This window comes from Agelaius tricolor, unplaced genomic scaffold (genome assembly GCF_023055355.1).
Source record: "Agelaius tricolor isolate 1412-34295 unplaced genomic scaffold, bAgeTri1.0.p SCAF_3, whole genome shotgun sequence".
Taxonomy (NCBI): Eukaryota; Metazoa; Chordata; class Aves; order Passeriformes; family Icteridae; genus Agelaius; species Agelaius tricolor.
This window is the reverse complement of record NW_027269263.1, coordinates 15,590,108-15,606,374: the sequence shown is the minus strand read 5'-3', so window position 1 is coordinate 15,606,374 and position 16,267 is coordinate 15,590,108. Positions and strand designations below refer to the sequence as shown.

Here is a 16,267-nt window from a genome sequence, read left to right as displayed (position 1 = left end):
TTCTGCCCTGGCCCTTGTCCCCAGCCCAGCCTCCCCACCACGTGTGCACTCACCGCTTGCCCAAGCAATACAGGGCCAGCGTTACCTGCTGGGGCCTTGTATAGCTGCCCCCATTTGTGACATGGCCCCATGATGTCATGGATGTCACAGTACAGCACAGCCAGCCCAGCCCCACGCTTTGTCCCCACCCCAGCTCACAATGTTGGAGGGGCCCTGGGGCACTGGTTAAGGCAGCCTTTGAGTGAATCTTCTTCAAAGGACCTCTCTTGGCCCTTCTCTTGTCTTTCTGATCAGCTGCCCTCCACTGGCAATCTCATAGATATCCATGTTGGAAGGCACCCTTGAGGATCATGGAGTCTAAGCCTTGACTCCATGCTGAGCTTCAGTTAAATCTCTGACTCTATAAAAGCTGTGCTTTGGTTTCAGCCTTGCTGCTTTTCTTAAGGATGAGCACGACAGCATCCTCCTGCTTCCCCCCCACAACCACTTGTGTACCAGGCCTCTGGGAGAGCGCTCCTTTTCCTGCTCCCAAAAGGGTGTGCCAGTACAATTGTTCTGCATTAGAAAGATGTCTTTTGGGTGACCACTTCCAGATAGATTGGTCTGGCTTTCCGTGCATAAACAGGCACAGCTACACAGACTGCAGTGATGAACCGCCATCTAAGAGTCACAGGCTGCTATTGTAGGTCTTCCCCCTGATTCCTACCCAAAACTGCTCAACCCCATCAGCACCATCATTAAGCTCTAGACAGGTGGAACCCTGCCTTACATAGAGGGTGACCCCAGCACCTCTCCTTTCATGCCTGTGCCTTCTACAGGCTTACAAATATATAAACCAGAGGGAGCATAAAACAGAGGGGTATTGTGGTGGCCAACAGCTCAACTGAAGGCCTCACAGTTTCATTTCATCCTTATTTTGTAACTGAAGCATAAGTAATTCTACAGGTACTTTAATTAGAAAACTTAACCAGTGTGGACCATTGGGGAGCGGGCCTGGACCGCTGGGGACACCAGCAGCTACTGCCCGCTTGGCTGCGTGGCAACTGGTTCAACCAATATGGACTGACCAGGCAGACATTCAGATCTGCAAAGGAAGAGAGCACTCAATAAAAGTTGGTTGCTGTGCATGAACCATGGTGTGCGTGTATGGTGCCATTCCTGCCTCTGCAATCAAAGTGACAGAGGGGTTCCATACAGTAGGCAACTCGGGAAGTCTTGTACCTTCCGAGTACCTCAGGCAGTGGGGGAAGGAAGAGGGTGATGCACCTGGGAATAAGGATAAAAATGGAGGCCGCGCCCTTGTCCTGGGTCTCAACAAATCGAGACACCCCAAGGGGAAATGTCCCTTGGCCTCTCCCTTTATTCCAGTAAAATGACAGGTCTCCTCTGTGTCCTCCCTGGACTATCCTCTGGCATCGTGAAGTTTTTTCCCCACAGGGAGACACCCTACTCCTTCGGCGCCCATTCTCCAGCTCTTCTCTGCTTTCTAACACATCTAGAAGCCCGTGTCCTTGCCGCTGCACGGATCTCCCATGGCTCTCTGCCAGCCGCACGCCGGAGCTCCCAGCTCCAGCTGGCAGGGCCTCAGCGCCCGCCCTGTGCCCTCCCCCCCCCGATGGCCAGAACAGGCCCTGCTTGCTGCCCTCATGGTGACACTCCTGGCCCCAGTGCTCTCCAAGGCCTTCTCTGGGGGCAACTTCCTGCCGCCTTTCACTCCCTGCACCAGGCCCAGCAGAGAGCTGAGAGGGGCTGTGGACAAGGGCCTGCAGGGACAGCACCAGGCCCAGTGCCTTCCCACCGACAGCGGGCAGGCTTGGGCTGGAGATGCACAAGAAATTCTTGCCTCTCAGGCTGCTCAGGCCCCGGCCCGCGCTGCCCACGCTGCAGCTGTGGCTGCCCCATCCCTGGCAGTGTTCCAGGCCAGGCTGGGCGGGGCTTGAAACAACCGGGCCTAGGGGAAGCTGTCCCTGCCCTTGGCAGCAGGGCTGCAACAAGACCATTTTTAAGGACCCTTCCAAGGCAGGCCCTTCTGGCATTCTGTGATCACAGGGGCCGGGGGCAGCTGCACTTCATTTCGGATTAGAACCGATTCGGCACTGCAAGTTTGGCTAATTTCAAGGAGACTCTTCACAAGCCCAGATTCACAACTTGTCACTTTTACCTGTAACTGTAGGTCTAGTTGAGGTCAATAAAGTCTTGCATGATCCAGGCTCTGGAATATTGTAGTTTATTGAATCAAGAGCAAAGCAGTTTCCAGGTTGCTGCTCACAAAAGCACTAACTATAGAGCATAACTGTGTGTCCCCAAAAGACAGAGACACGATCTATGGCTTTACTACTACATAAAATAATTTCTTATTTGCAATATAGAAGATAAAAGTGGTATGCATAAATATATCTACTTATGACAATCTTTCCAGATATAAATGCCCCGAGAGCATTAATATGTATCACAACTTAGAGTGACACTAAATATTGGCTATATTGCCTTCTTTAAAGAAAATTACATGGTTGACTCTTTAGAATACTTTCTTATCATGTTATAACCGTTACGTACTTCATACCATTGATAATATTTTAAATATTCTAGAGGCTTTTATTATATTTAACTATTATATATGATAATTGAAAAGCTTTCTCGCATATAATATGTACACACGGGGTGTATATATATACACAAATTAACAACCTAGATCTTTACATATTCAAAAAAGATCACGTCAGCTGCAGCACAGTTGCTACAATGCTGACCTGAAGGATTCCCATGCAGAAACAAGGAAAAACACCGTCCATTGACTGATCCCAAACCTTGCCCAGGGATTGTGGAGTCTTATCTCCCCAGAAAGAGTCAAGAACCTTGACCGGAACGCAATCCTTTGTAGTGTAGAGCGGGAAGACCTGCCTGGAGCACCCCTGAACCAAATGATACCACCAGTGGTCCTTTCAAACATTCCCTCATCTGGGATTCTGAGATCGGCGTCCCTGCACAAGGTGAAGCTCTCAGAGGGAGAAGGGACTCAAAGAAAGAGGTGGGCGAATAATAGCATTTCCTCATGCGTGTTCCTTGATCTTTGTAGCCAAACTGGATGCAGTGCTGGGGAGGCTCTTGAGACCACACTGCGGTTGCTGCTGGCATAGTGCTCCTACGCAGCATTTTCCCTTCCCTCTCTGTAGCCCACATTCTCCCTTCTTTGCCCGTCTAGTGAGAGCTGGTTCTCTGCCACCAGGTGTGAGCCTCACAAGCACAGCTCTCTGCAGGAGAACCTCTCTCACTGTTCATTTTTAAGGATCCGTTTCAACCAATGGTGCAGATCCACGTACTGGCTCATTGCCTGGGAGTGGGCAACCGGATCCATCACCAGGTGATGGAAGAGATTGCATGACCTGGCCATTAGGACCTCTGGGGGCAAGTGGATCCCCTCAGGAAGCCTCTGGTTGCCCACAATGAAGTGATTGAGGCGTCTCATTTCCACACACGCGCGCAGGCTCTCGCTGATATCCATCAGCCGCCTCACAAAATGTCTCCTGCGCCACTGTGACACGGGCAAGATGCTCAGGAGGTGCATGACAATGGTCTTGATGGTATAGGTGGAGAAGCCTAAGCCCAGCTGAAGACGAGTGAAGAATTGCAGGCATTTCAGGTGCAAGCTGTCAGGGGGAGCCCGCCTGGCGATGTACCTGAAGAACTTCATCTCGGCCACAGCGTAGCTCTCCGGCCAGATTGTGCTGGAGGTGTGGGCTTGCCTAGGCTGGCTGCTTACAAAGACGTCTGAGTTGCCTTGCCGCACCCCAAACAGCATCTCGATCCGGTAGCTTTCTCTGCCATTGGTCACCTTGAACTGGCAGGAGCGTCTGGGGGGCAGCAGCACTAAATGCCAATGGTGTGACTCAAGCAAAGCCGGCCAGATTGCTCTCACCAGCTGGTAGAACCAGCGGGCAGTTTTGCCCACGTCCAGGTAGGAGCCCGTGCACAGGGTATGAAGGAGGCTGGGATCCTGATGCCTCCTCAGCTCCTCCTCAGGGTGGTGCAGGAAGCACAGCATGTTCTCACCCTGCCGCTCGCTCGTGCAGGTGCACTCCTGCTGCACGCGGATGTGGAAGTTCCTCAAGCGCCTCTGCCCTGCAGTGCCCAGCTCTAGGTGGAAGCTGTGCCCTCGGGGAGGTGTCATGGGTATGAGCACCTGGTACACAACATCCTGCTCACGAGGACTCCAACCTTCAAAGGCACTGCCCACCCCAATGGCTCCTTGCAGTACCGGATAGAAACTGTTGGACAAGACCCGTCGAAAATAAATTGCAAAATGCTCCATCAGCCTTCTTGTCCACATGCATCCTTCCTGCAGGTCCCGCACAGGCCACTGTATGCGCTCCATTATGATTCTTCCAAAGTTATCGGCACCATCACGGTATTCTTCCACTTGACTTCCAACATCATTGACGTTTGCTGCATTGGCAGCCTCATTGCCAACTTCATTTGCAGCATCACGCTCTTCATTCGCAGCAGCATTGTCGACATCCTCTGCACGGCCATCATCACTGTCATCTTCCTCCTCCTCCATGTCACTGTCTCCCTCATCTTCATTTCCAACGTCTTCTTCATATGCATCCACATTTTCAACTTCCTCTTCATTTACGCCATCGTGTCCTTCTCCTTGCTCCTCTCTCCTCAGGCTCCCTTTCCTCCACATATACCACAGTGCCAAGAGAAGGAGCAGGAGCCCAGCAGGAGCCCAGAGCTGCCAGTGCTGCCAGGCAGAGCAGAGCAGGTCTCCCCAGGCCAAGGCACCCTGCTTCACCAGGACCAGCTGCTCCACCTCCCGCTCCAGACGAATCTTCTCCTCTTCCTGGAGCTTGGCACGCACCTCCATTCGCAGACATGTCACCTCGTCCAAGCCGTCACCCACGGGCTGTGGGTACTGGACTACACTTTGCAAGAGCAAGAGCCACAATACCCAGGTATCCATGGACTGCAGGAGGATGGCGAGAAGGCCTTGAGATGGGCTGAGAGGGAGGCAGCTGGCAGCAGGGACGGGGGAGGCAGCTGGGACGGGAATCCCAGGGATTTGGGAGCAGGAAGGACAGGACCCCAGAGAGCTGGCAAGCAGCCAGGCCCGTTCCGCTGCCCGAGCAGCAGCAGCAGCAGCAGCAGCAGCAGGAGCAGCAGCACGGTGCCCTGCCCAAGGCTGTGCCATGAGGGGCTGTTCCTGGATGCAGGGGGAAAAGCCAGCCCCGGGTGCAGCGTTTTTGCCCCAGCCCTTGTCCCCAGCCCAGCCTCCCCACCACGTGTGCACTCACCACTTGCCCAAGCAATACAGGGCCAGCGTTACCTGCTGGGGCCTTGTATAGCTGCCCCCATTTGTGACATGGCCCCATGATGTCATGGATGTCACAGTACAGCACAGCCAGCCCAGCCCCACGCTTTGTCCCCACCCCAGCTCACAATGTTGGAGGGGCCCTGGGGTACTGGTTAAGGCAGCCTTTGAGTGAATCTTCTTCAAAGGACCTCTCTTGGCCCTTCTCTTGTCTTTCTGATCAGCTGCCCTCCACTGGCAATCTCATAGATATCCATGTTGGAAGGCACCCTTGAGGATCATGGAGTCTAAGCCTCGACTCCATGCTGAGCTTCAGTTAAATCTCTGACTCTATAAAAGCTGTGCTTTGGTTTCAGCCTTGCTGCTTTTCTTAAGGATGAGCACGACAGCATCCTCCTGCTTCCCCCCCACAACCACTTGTGTACCAGGCCTCTGGGAGAGCGCTCCTTTTCCTGCTCCCAAAAGGGTGTGCCAGTACAATTGTTCTGCATTAGAAAGATGTCTTTTGGGTGACCACTTCCAGATAGATTGGTCTGGCTTTCCGTGCATAAACAGGCACAGCTACACAGACTGCAGTGATGAACCGCCATCTAAGAGTCACAGGCTGCTATTGTAGGTCTTCCCCCTGATTCCTACCCAAAACTGCTCAACCCCATCAGCACCATCATTAAGCTCTAGACAGGTGGAACCCTGCCTTACATAGAGGGTGACCCCAGCACCTCTCCTTTCATGCCTGTGCCTTCTACAGGCTTACAAATATATAAACCAGAGGGAGCATAAAACAGAGGGGTATTGTGGTGGCCAACAGCTCAACTGAAGGCCTCACAGTTTCATTTCATCCTTATTTTGTAACTGAAGCATAAGTAATTCTACAGGTACTTTAATTAGAAAACTTAACCAGTGTGGACCATTGGGGAGCGGGCCTGGACCGCTGGGGACACCAGCAGCTACTGCCCGTTTGGCTGCGTGGCAACTGGTTCAACCGCTATGGACTGACCAGGCAGACATTCAGATCTGCAAAGGAAGAGAGCACTCAATAAAAGTTGGTTGCTGTGCATGAACCATGGTGTGCGTGTATGGTGCCATTCCTGCCTCTGCAATCAAAGTGACAGAGGGGTTCCATACAGTAGGCAACTCGGGAAGTCTTGTACCTTCCGAGTACCTCAGGCAGTGGGGGAAGGAAGAGGGTGATGCACCTGGGAATAAGGATAAAAATGGAGGCCGCGCCCTTGTCCTGGGTCTCAACAAATCGAGACACCCCAAGGGGAAATGTCCCTTGGCCTCTCCCTTTATTCCAGTAAAATGACAGGTCTCCTCTGTGTCCTCCCTGGACTATCCTCTGGCATCGTGAAGTTTTTTCCCCACAGGGAGACACCCTACTCCTTCGGCGCCCATTCTCCAGCTCTTCTCTGCTTTCTAACACATCTAGAAGCCCGTGTCCTTGCCGCTGCACGGATCTCCCACGGCTCTCTGCCAGCCGCACGCCGGAGCTCCCAGCTCCAGCTGGCAGGGCCTCAGCGCCCGCCCTGTGCCCTCCCCCCCCCGATGGCCAGAACAGGCCCTGCTTGCTGCCCTCATGGTGACACTCCTGGCCCCAGTGCTCTCCAAGGCCTTCTCTGGGGGCAACTTCCTGCCGCCTTTCACTCCCTGCACCAGGCCCAGCAGAGAGCTGAGAGGGGCTGTGGACAAGGGCCTGCAGGGACAGCACCAGGCCCAGTGCCTTCCCACCGACAGCGGGCAGGCTTGGGCTGGAGATGCACAAGAAATTCTTGCCTCTCAGGCTGTTCAGGCCCCGGCCCGCGCAGCCCACGCTGCAGCTGTGGCTGCCCCATCCCTGGCAGTGTTCCAGGCCAGGCTGGGCGGGGCTTGAAACAACCGGGCCTAGGGGAAGCTGTCCCTGCCCTTGGCAGCAGGGCTGCAACAAGACCATTTTTAAGGACCCTTCCAAGGCAGGCCCTTCTGGCATTCTGTGATCACAGGGGCCGGGGGCAGCTGCACTTCATTTCGGATTAGAACCGATTCGGCACTGCAAGTTTGGCTAATTTCAAGGAGACTCTTCACAAGCCCAGATTCACAACTTGTCACTTTTACCTGTAACTGTAGGTCTAGTTGAGGTCAATAAAGTCTTGCATGATCCAGGCTCTAGAATATTGTAGTTTATTGAATCAAGAGCAAAGCAGTTTCCAGGTTGCTGCTCACAAAAGCACTAACTATAGAGCATAACTGTGTGTCCCCAAAAGACAGAGACACGATCTATGGCTTTACTACTACATAAAATAATTTCTTATTTGCAATATAGAAGATAAAAGTGGTATGCATAAATATATCTACTTATGACAATCTTTCCAGATATAAATGCCCCGAGAGCATTAATATGTATCACAACTTAGAGTGACACTAAATATTGGCTATATTGCCTTCTTTAAAGAAAATTACATGGTTGACTCTTTAGAATACTTTCTTATCATGTTATAACCGTTACGTACTTCATACCATTGATAATATTTTAAATATTCTAGAGGCTTTTATTATATTTAACTATTATATATGATAATTGAAAAGATTTCTAGCATATAATATGTACACACGGGGTGTATATATATACACAAATTAACAACCTAGATCTTTACATATTCAAAAAAGATCACGTCAGCTGCAGCACAGTTGCTACAATGCTGACCTGAAGGATTCCCATGCAGAAACAAGGAAAAACACCGTCCATTGACTGATCCCAAACCTTGCCCAGGGATTGTGGAGTCTTATCTCCCCAGAAAGAGTCAAGAACCTTGACCGGAACGCAATCCTTTGTAGTGTAGAGCGGGAAGACCTGCCTGGAGCACCCCTGAACCAAATGATACCACCAGTGGTCCTTTCAAACATTCCCTCATCTGGGATTCTGAGATCGGCGTCCCTGCACAAGGTGAAGCTCTCAGAGGGAGAAGGGACTCAAAAAGAGGTGGGCGAATAATAGCATTTCCTCATGCGTGTTCCTTGATCTTTGTAGCCAAACTGGATGCAGTGCTGGGGAGGCTCTTGAGACCACACTGCGGTTGCTGCTGGCATAGTGCTCCTACGCAGCATTTTCCCTTCCCTCTCTGTAGCCCACATTCTCCCTTCTTTGCCCGTCTAGTGAGAGCTGGTTCTCTGCCACCAGGTGTGAGCCTCACAAGCACAGCTCTCTGCAGGAGAACCTCTTTCACTGTTCATTTTTAAGGATCCGTTTCAACCAATGGTGCAGATCCACGTACTGGCTCATTGCCTGGGAGTGGGCAACCGGATCCATCACCAGGTGATGGAAGAGATTGCATGACCTGGCCATTAGGACCTCTGGGGGCAAGTGGATCCCCTCAGGAAGCCTCTGGTTGCCCACAATGAAGTGATTGAGGCGTCTCATTTCCACACACGCGCGCAGGCTCTCGCTGATATCCATCAGCCGCCTCACAAAATGTCTCCTGCGCCACTGTGACACGGGCAAGATGCTCAGGAGGTGCATGACAATGGTCTTGATGGTATAGGTGGAGAAGCCTAAGCCCAGCTGAAGACGAGTGAAGAATTGCAGGCATTTCAGGTGCAAGCTGTCAGGGGGAGCCCGCCTGGCGATGTACCTGAAGAACTTCATCTCGGCCACAGCGTAGCTCTCCGGCCAGATTGTGCTGGAGGTGTGGGCTTGCCTAGGCTGGCTGCTTACAAAGACGTCTGAGTTGCCTTGCCGCACCCCAAACAGCATCTCGATCCGGTAGCTTTCTCTGCCATTGGTCACCTTGAACTGGCAGGAGCGTCTGGGGGGCAGCAGCACTAAATGCCAATGGTGTGACTCAAGCAAAGCCGGCCAGATTGCTCTCACCAGCTGGTAGAACCAGCGGGCAGTTTTGCCCACGTCCAGGTAGGAGCCCGTGCACAGGGTATGAAGGAGGCTGGGATCCTGATGCCTCCTCAGCTCCTCCTCAGGGTGGTGCAGGAAGCACAGCATGTTCTCACCCTGCCGCTCGCTCGTGCAGGTGCACTCCTGCTGCACGCGGATGTGGAAGTTCCTCAAGCGCCTCTGCCCTGCAGTGCCCAGCTCTAGGTGGAAGCTGTGCCCTCGGGGAGGTGTCATGGGTATGAGCACCTGGTACACAACATCCTGCTCACGAGGACTCCAACCTTCAAAGGCACTGCCCACCCCAATGGCTCCTTGCAGTACCGGATAGAAACTGTTGGACAAGACCCGTCGAAAATAAATTGCAAAATGCTCCATCAGCCTTCTTGTCCACGTGCATCCTTCCTGCAGGTCCCGCACAGGCCACTGTATGCGCTCCATTATGATTCTTCCAAAGTTATCGGCACCATCACGGTATTCTTCCACTTGACTTCCAACATCATTGACATTTGCTGCATTGGCAGCCTCATTGCCAACTTCATTTGCAGCATCACGCTCTTCATTCGCAGCAGCATTGTCGACATCCTCTGCACGGCCATCATCACTGTCATCTTCCTCCTCCTCCATGTCACTGTCTCCCTCATCTTCATTTCCAACGTCTTCTTCATATGCATCCACATTTTCAACTTCCTCTTCATTTACACCATCGTGTCCTTCTCCTTGCTCCTCTCTCCTCAGGCTCCCTTTCCTCCACATATACCACAGTGCCAAGAGAAGCAGCAGGAGCCCAGCAAGAGCCCAGAGCTGCCAGTGCTGCCAGGCAGAGCAGAGCAGGTCTCCCCAGGCCAAGGCACCCTGCTTCACCAGGACCAGCTGCTCCACCTCCCGCTCCAGACGAATCTTCTCCTCTTCCTGGAGCTTGGCACGCACCTCCATTCGCAGACGTGTCACCTCGTCCAAGCCGTCACCCACGGGCTGTGGGTACTGGACTACACTTTGCAAGAGCAAGAGCCACAATACCCAGGTATCCATGGACTGCAGGAGGATGGCGAGAAGGCCTTGAGATGGGCTGAGAGGGAAGCAGCTGGCAGCAGGGACGGGGGAGGCAGCTGGGACGGGAATCCCAGGGATTTGGGAGCAGGAAGGACAGGACCCCAGAGAGCTGGCAAGCAGCCAGGCCCGTTCCGCTGCCCGAGCAGCAGCAGCAGCAGCAGCAGCAGCAGCAGCAGCAGCAGCAGCACGGTGCCCTGCCCAAGGCTGTGCCATGAGGGGCTGTTCCTGGATGCAGGGGGAAAAGCCAGCCCCGGGTGCAGCGTTTCTGCCCTGGCCCTTGTCCCCAGCCCAGCCTCCCCACCACGTGTGCACTCACCGCTTGCCCAAGCAATACAGGGCCAGCGTTACCTGCTGGGGCCTTGTATAGCTGCCCCCATTTGTGACATGGCCCCATGATGTCATGGATGTCACAGTACAGCACAGCCAGCCCAGCCCCACGCTTTGTCCCCACCCCAGCTCACAATGTTGGAGGGGCCCTGGGGCACTGGTTAAGGCAGCCTTTGAGTGAATCTTCTTCAAAGGACCTCTCTTGGCCCTTCTCTTGTCTTTCTGATCAGCTGCCCTCCACTGGCAATCTCATAGATATCCATGTTGGAAGGCACCCTTGAGGATCATGGAGTCTAAGCCTTGACTCCATGCTGAGCTTCAGTTAAATCTCTGAGTCAGTCTTTCTGCAAGTTTAACACTACCCATTCCACTAATCAGCTAGGGCCCAAAATACCACATCCACATTACTTTTAAGTCTCTCCGAGGGTGGTGACCCAGTCATTTCCCTAGGTAACCTGTTCTAAACCTTGATATCCCTTTTTTGAAAGAATCCAATCTAAAACTCCTGTGGCTCAACTTTAGTTATTTTTCTCCGGTCATGTTTGTACTTTGCACGGATATAATGACCCCACCCTGGTGACAATCTCCCTTGAAGGGAGCTGTAGACAACTGTAAGGTCTCCCCGAGGCACTTTTTCTCTGCTGGACACTTCCACTTCCCTCAGGCCTTCTTCATCACACTTGTGCTCCAGACTGTTCCTCAGCTCCATTTTGTTTCTGTGCATACACTCAAGCACATCCATGTCTTTCTTGTCATGAGGGGACCAAAAGTGGATGCAGGATTTGTCATGCAGCCTCACCAGTGCCCCATGGGGGAGAACAATCACTGCTCTGCTCCTGCCAGCCATACTGCTTCTGGCAGAACCTGGGATGCCATTGGCTTCTTGCCAATTTCATACATGCTAGCCCTATGACTACAGATAGGGCTTAAAGAAAGCCAATTCTTGCAAAACCACCTTTTGCTGACCCAAAGCACAAATTGATGGCAAAATCTTAGGTCAGATATCAGCATTTTAGGAGTTTTACAGATTTGGAATGAACATGCAACCAGCCAGTGTGGTATAGCCCTCTCCTGCACTGTGGTGACACACTCATCTGAAGCTGTGGGCTGTTCCCTCCCTCATTCCATGCCAGCAGTGCCACAGGCCAGGGTTCTCGCACCTGGAGGATGAACATCAGAAAGGGACAGTTTGGTTTTCTGTGGTCTCACCAAGACCCTTCCATGCACATCTGCAGAGTTTAATTCCAGCACCTGAGGTTCACCCTATGACCAATAAGGAGAGCAACACAACTGAGTTCTTCCATCAAATTATTTTATATAGCATTACACAAGGATTGTCACTTAAAATACAGGCAGAAATTCTCAAGTAGTCCTTTCATGTCTTCATCATGTTCTAGCACCTATATTGGCATGTTATTATCAGCCAGGATGAGAGCAGAGGGACAGAACTCCTCATTCTAGTCACACCACAGCACCTAGGGTTAGTACACTTGGAGGGAGGGATGATTCCTCCTTAAAAATACTGACAGAGGCATGAAGAAGGCACCTGTCTCTCTTCAGACCCACAAAAGCTCCAGGTGAAGTTCACAAGAGCAGCAATGTCAGAGGTGCCTCTTACGCATTTCTCTCTTCTCCTGCCCTAGCCTCCCCAGAGCACCAGAGAGGGAAGGACAAGGCAGAGCCAGGCAAAATATAAAGATCTACAGCCAGATTCTCCATCTTTGTGTATTTATTGACATGGTGTAGGATTAAGTGCAAAGTTTAATAGGGAGGGGGGAGGAAGCAAAGCCCAGAAGAAATTGAAGCGATACATGGAATAAATAAACTCTACAACTACATACAGTTATGAAGTGGGTTTGTATGTCAGCTCTCAGCACAAGCGAGATAGCTCTCGTGAAAACTTGTCCCCCGAGCTTCAGTCTGACTCACATCTTTATTCACAAAGGTACGCCATATGCAATACATTGCACAACTTCTATGCATATTTAACTCCTGGCCCTGCCTGTTCTCACCCTGTATGGCAATCAAATCTACGCCCTTCTGGACATGCGTTGTTTGCTGTGGTGGTCGCACGGGGGTCTCTGGTGGCCTCTGAGGCTGAAGATTGTGGTCGTCTTCATGACTGAACTTTTGAACTTTTCTCCTTTGCACATGCGCTTTTGGTCTCTTGGTGCTTATCTGAGTACATCTGTTGGCCTTGATTAGCTTGGAGACAGAGGAGTCTTTTTATCTGGGCTCTTTGCATCTCTTGGTCTTCTCTGGTATTGTTCTTTATGCAAGAAACTTCAGAAATTGGCATTTTCTTATGCTTTTTGTACCATGGCAGAGGTTTCTTAAGTAAAAAGGTTAAAATTCAATACATAGTTCTACAGGCTAAACTTTAAATGCTTAATTCATATTGCTAATTCAAGTGAACTCCAAAAATCTCTATTTCAAAATGAGGAAAATTGCATACAAATAACTGATAATGGCATTAGAATCTGAGTGGGAAAGAAAGGTTGGCAGCTCCACACCTCTTTTTTTTTGTTTCTTTGTTTAAATACCAAGACAGTGGAGTGCCTTTTTGAAAGCAGATAAGCCTGGATATTTCTGTTAGGAGTTATAGAGAGCATGCCCTTAATAGTATTATTTTTCTAGACCCATTATCTGAGACTTGCTCTCATCTGCTGTCTTGGTTTGGAAAGACAGGTATCTGCTAAGGAAGGCAGGAGCCTCCCTCAAAATGGAAAATGTAAACCCCCTCCCTCCAAATTGCTGTAAATTTTAAATGAAGGGGGCTCTTGGGCAAAAAATATGGGAGCAGGAGTAACAGTTCTTTACTAGGGAAGAAAATAAAAAGATAAAATAAACAATGCAATAATCCAAAACAACACTGACAGAATCAGAACACAACCTGACACTCTGTTGGTCAGGGTGTTGGTAGCAGTCCAATTGGAATTGTGGCTGCAGTCCTCCTGGAGTGTCAGGTATGGTTCCGTTGGAGCAGGGATCCTGTAGAAAGGTGTAGTCTTCCTCTGAAGATCCAGTGGAAGGGGCAGCTGTTCCTCTGGGAAAATCCAGTGGAGAAGCACTGCTGGTGTTTCAGAACCTCAAGATTATATCTGGGTAGAATGCTTGGCTCTTCCCTCTGGGTGGAGCATCTCACAATGGGATGCTGTAGTTCTTATCAGTCATGCAGTGACATTCAATAGCCTGTTATCAGCAGATGTCTCCCCAGAGGGAGGAGTGGTTGTGGAAGAGATAAGGAAAACTGCCCACTTAACAGAAGACAACTGCCATACAGATAGCAAATGGAATACAATTTGCTTGGCAATCCAGGACATCTACTTAAGGCAATCATTGAAGAATTTAAAAATACAACTCAGTCACTGCTTCAAAGGCTGGGTTTTGGCTGTTTTTTCCCCAAGGGAATACAAAGGTACCACTATCACAATGGCTCTTCCCATGGTAATTATCAGGAATATACTTCAGACACTGGGATCTGGGAAAAAAGGCTGTAAGTGTGACCATTGTGCCTTAAAAAAAAATAACCTTCATAAGTATTGTTGCAGGGGCCCCCTGAGCAGGCAATGATGAGCCTTGACTCTATGATTGCAGAAGGCTGAACAAAAGCTTTATTAACGTATACTATATTACACTACATACGACACCAATACTATACTACTACTATACTAAAAGGAAAAACCCAGCACGCTTGCTGGACAGTCCGATACACACGTGGCTCCAATTGGTCAAATGAAATCAAAACACCATCACCAGAGTCCTATTAAGAAACTACCTTTTGGTAAACACTCTCCATAACACATTCCACATGTGCCAAGCAACAGGAGCAACAAATAGAGATAACAATTGTTTTTCTTCTTTCTCTGAGCTTTCTCACAGACTTCCTCAGGATTTTTCCTGGGAAAGTTGTGCCTGCTGCTCTCTGTGAAGAGAGCTACGGCCACACATAAGATGGTCTCATGTCCCAGTGCACAGCCACTCCATCACAGCCAGGCAGGAGAGTCTACCCAAGCAGAGCTATCCTCCAAGGTTCTAGCACAGAGCAGCTCAGTTAGAGGTGCTGGTTTACATCAGTGCTTTTTTCTTTCCCTTTGCAAATTAAAGGATATCTCTGCCTTGATTTGTAATCACAGAGAAATGCAGATTTGCATCTAACAATAGTCTATCTGGCAAACCCCCACCTTCATGGAAAGTTCTTTAATTCCTTTAATTCAGCATGTGTTTGTTCAGATTTTCAACTTCTCACATCATAAAATGATTCCTGAAATTTCTCATTTACTGGATTATTCACCATTTAGTCATTATGTTCATTTGGGCACCTCAAAAAGGAATTTTATACAAATTTTCTCATGCAGGAAGGCAGATGAGTACACACACACACCCTCCATATACAGTCAGAAACTACGGAGAGGTGAGAAACAGCATTGTAAAATGAAAAGTTACAGGGCCTAAAAAAACCTGGAAAAAAGGTTATGCAGCAGCATCTCCCCAGAGTCCCTTTCCCTCTGCAGGAGCAGTGCCTGCCCCTGCCATGGATAGGTAGTGGGATGTTTTCCTGTGGAGACTACCCTTGGCCACCCCTGCCCTACTTCCAGCGTATGGCATGAGGAACACCTCACCCTGGCTTTCCTTGTTTGCAAAGCACCATCCTTTTATTTTTTAAATAAATAATCTTCATTAGAGTCAGCAAGCTAAAACAAGCATTAAAACATCTCCTCACAGAAAGATAAATATGAAATTAAACTCACAGCAATTGGATTACTAGAGCTGTCAAATTACAGAAAGAATAATTCCAGAGAAGAACATACCTCCAGCTATTAGTTAATTTTCCAGTACACTAATTCAGGCAATTTGCTGATGGTTTTGCCATGCCTGATTATCAATCAGTTAAAAACCAAACCCCTTGCTTGGAAGCTACTGGTTATCCACAGCATTTCTCCAAAGATAATGCAAGCAGGATTTCCATAAACTTGCTTTAGCTCCCCGATAGACAATTAATTCTTAAACCCCTCATGCTGGATTTGCTTCAGTGCTTGGATGAGAGGAAATCAGAGATATTGGAAAGTAATAAGGTCCAATACTCTTTGCTACATGCAAATATAGCTAAGTATGCAGAGAGGCTGCCACTGAACAGTCAGCACAATTATCTGCAGCTAATCCAAAATAGCTTATGAGCAAAACCAGAGTGAGCAGTTCATGCCGCTACTAGGATTGCAAAGGAGGCTTTCTTGATTGCACTGGCTCTAAGCCAGCAACAAATGGATTTTTTGGAGCCACGAAGTTTGTGATAGATTTTGTTCCAGAGGAAAGTTGTGATGAGGAGGAGGTGGGATCACGTCCCAGACGTTTGTCCATGGTTCTCCCCATAATGGGTCAGCACCCAGGTGCCCACACTCCTCCCACCCTGTCTTCCATTTGTGTCGCATGGGTGGAGTCTGTCACTCTCACAAGCACTCTGTGACAATCCTGCTTGGTCTAGGAGAGGCCCTGGAAGGCATACATGCAGCATCCCCACGACGGCAGACTATGTATTTTGAAAAGGATTTTCCAACATGCTCTAATTTGGTTTAACTCCCACTGAATTCACAGCTAAGTCAGTGGTGGGAGTCTTCAAAAAAGAACACCCACGGGCCAGAGAAAGCACCATTTTTGGACAGTATCAATACCTCCTGTGGGTAGAGGAGGTAGGAGGGAAGGCACTACCTGCCTGGCAC

At 50.0% G+C, this 16,267-nt stretch overlaps 2 protein-coding genes across 2 annotated transcripts; both read right to left on the bottom strand.

Moving 5' to 3' along the window:
* Positions 1 to 3,268: 3,268 nt before the first annotated feature.
* LOC139587628 (inositol 1,4,5-trisphosphate receptor-interacting protein-like 1) lies at positions 3,269 to 4,882 on the bottom strand. Its single transcript, XM_071422025.1, has one exon. It carries the CDS (start codon positions 4,865 to 4,867, stop codon positions 3,269 to 3,271), a length of 1,599 nt encoding a protein of 532 aa, XP_071278126.1. The 5' UTR covers positions 4,868 to 4,882.
* Positions 4,883 to 8,507: 3,625 nt separating this feature from the next.
* On the bottom strand, positions 8,508 to 10,172 carry LOC139587627 (inositol 1,4,5-trisphosphate receptor-interacting protein-like 1). The gene has a single exon (XM_071422024.1). The coding sequence runs from the start codon at positions 10,104 to 10,106 to the stop codon at positions 8,508 to 8,510; it is 1,599 nt and encodes a 532-aa protein (XP_071278125.1). The 5' UTR covers positions 10,107 to 10,172.
* Positions 10,173 to 16,267: the final 6,095 nt, after the last annotated feature.

Bases quoted from the DNA above. Each gene is read 5' to 3' on its own strand.
- LOC139587628 (XM_071422025.1), bottom strand. From the start codon at position 4,867: ATGGAGGTGCGTGCCAAGCTCCAGGAAGAGGAGAAGATTCGTCTGGAG.
- LOC139587627 (XM_071422024.1), bottom strand. From the start codon at position 10,106: ATGGAGGTGCGTGCCAAGCTCCAGGAAGAGGAGAAGATTCGTCTGGAG.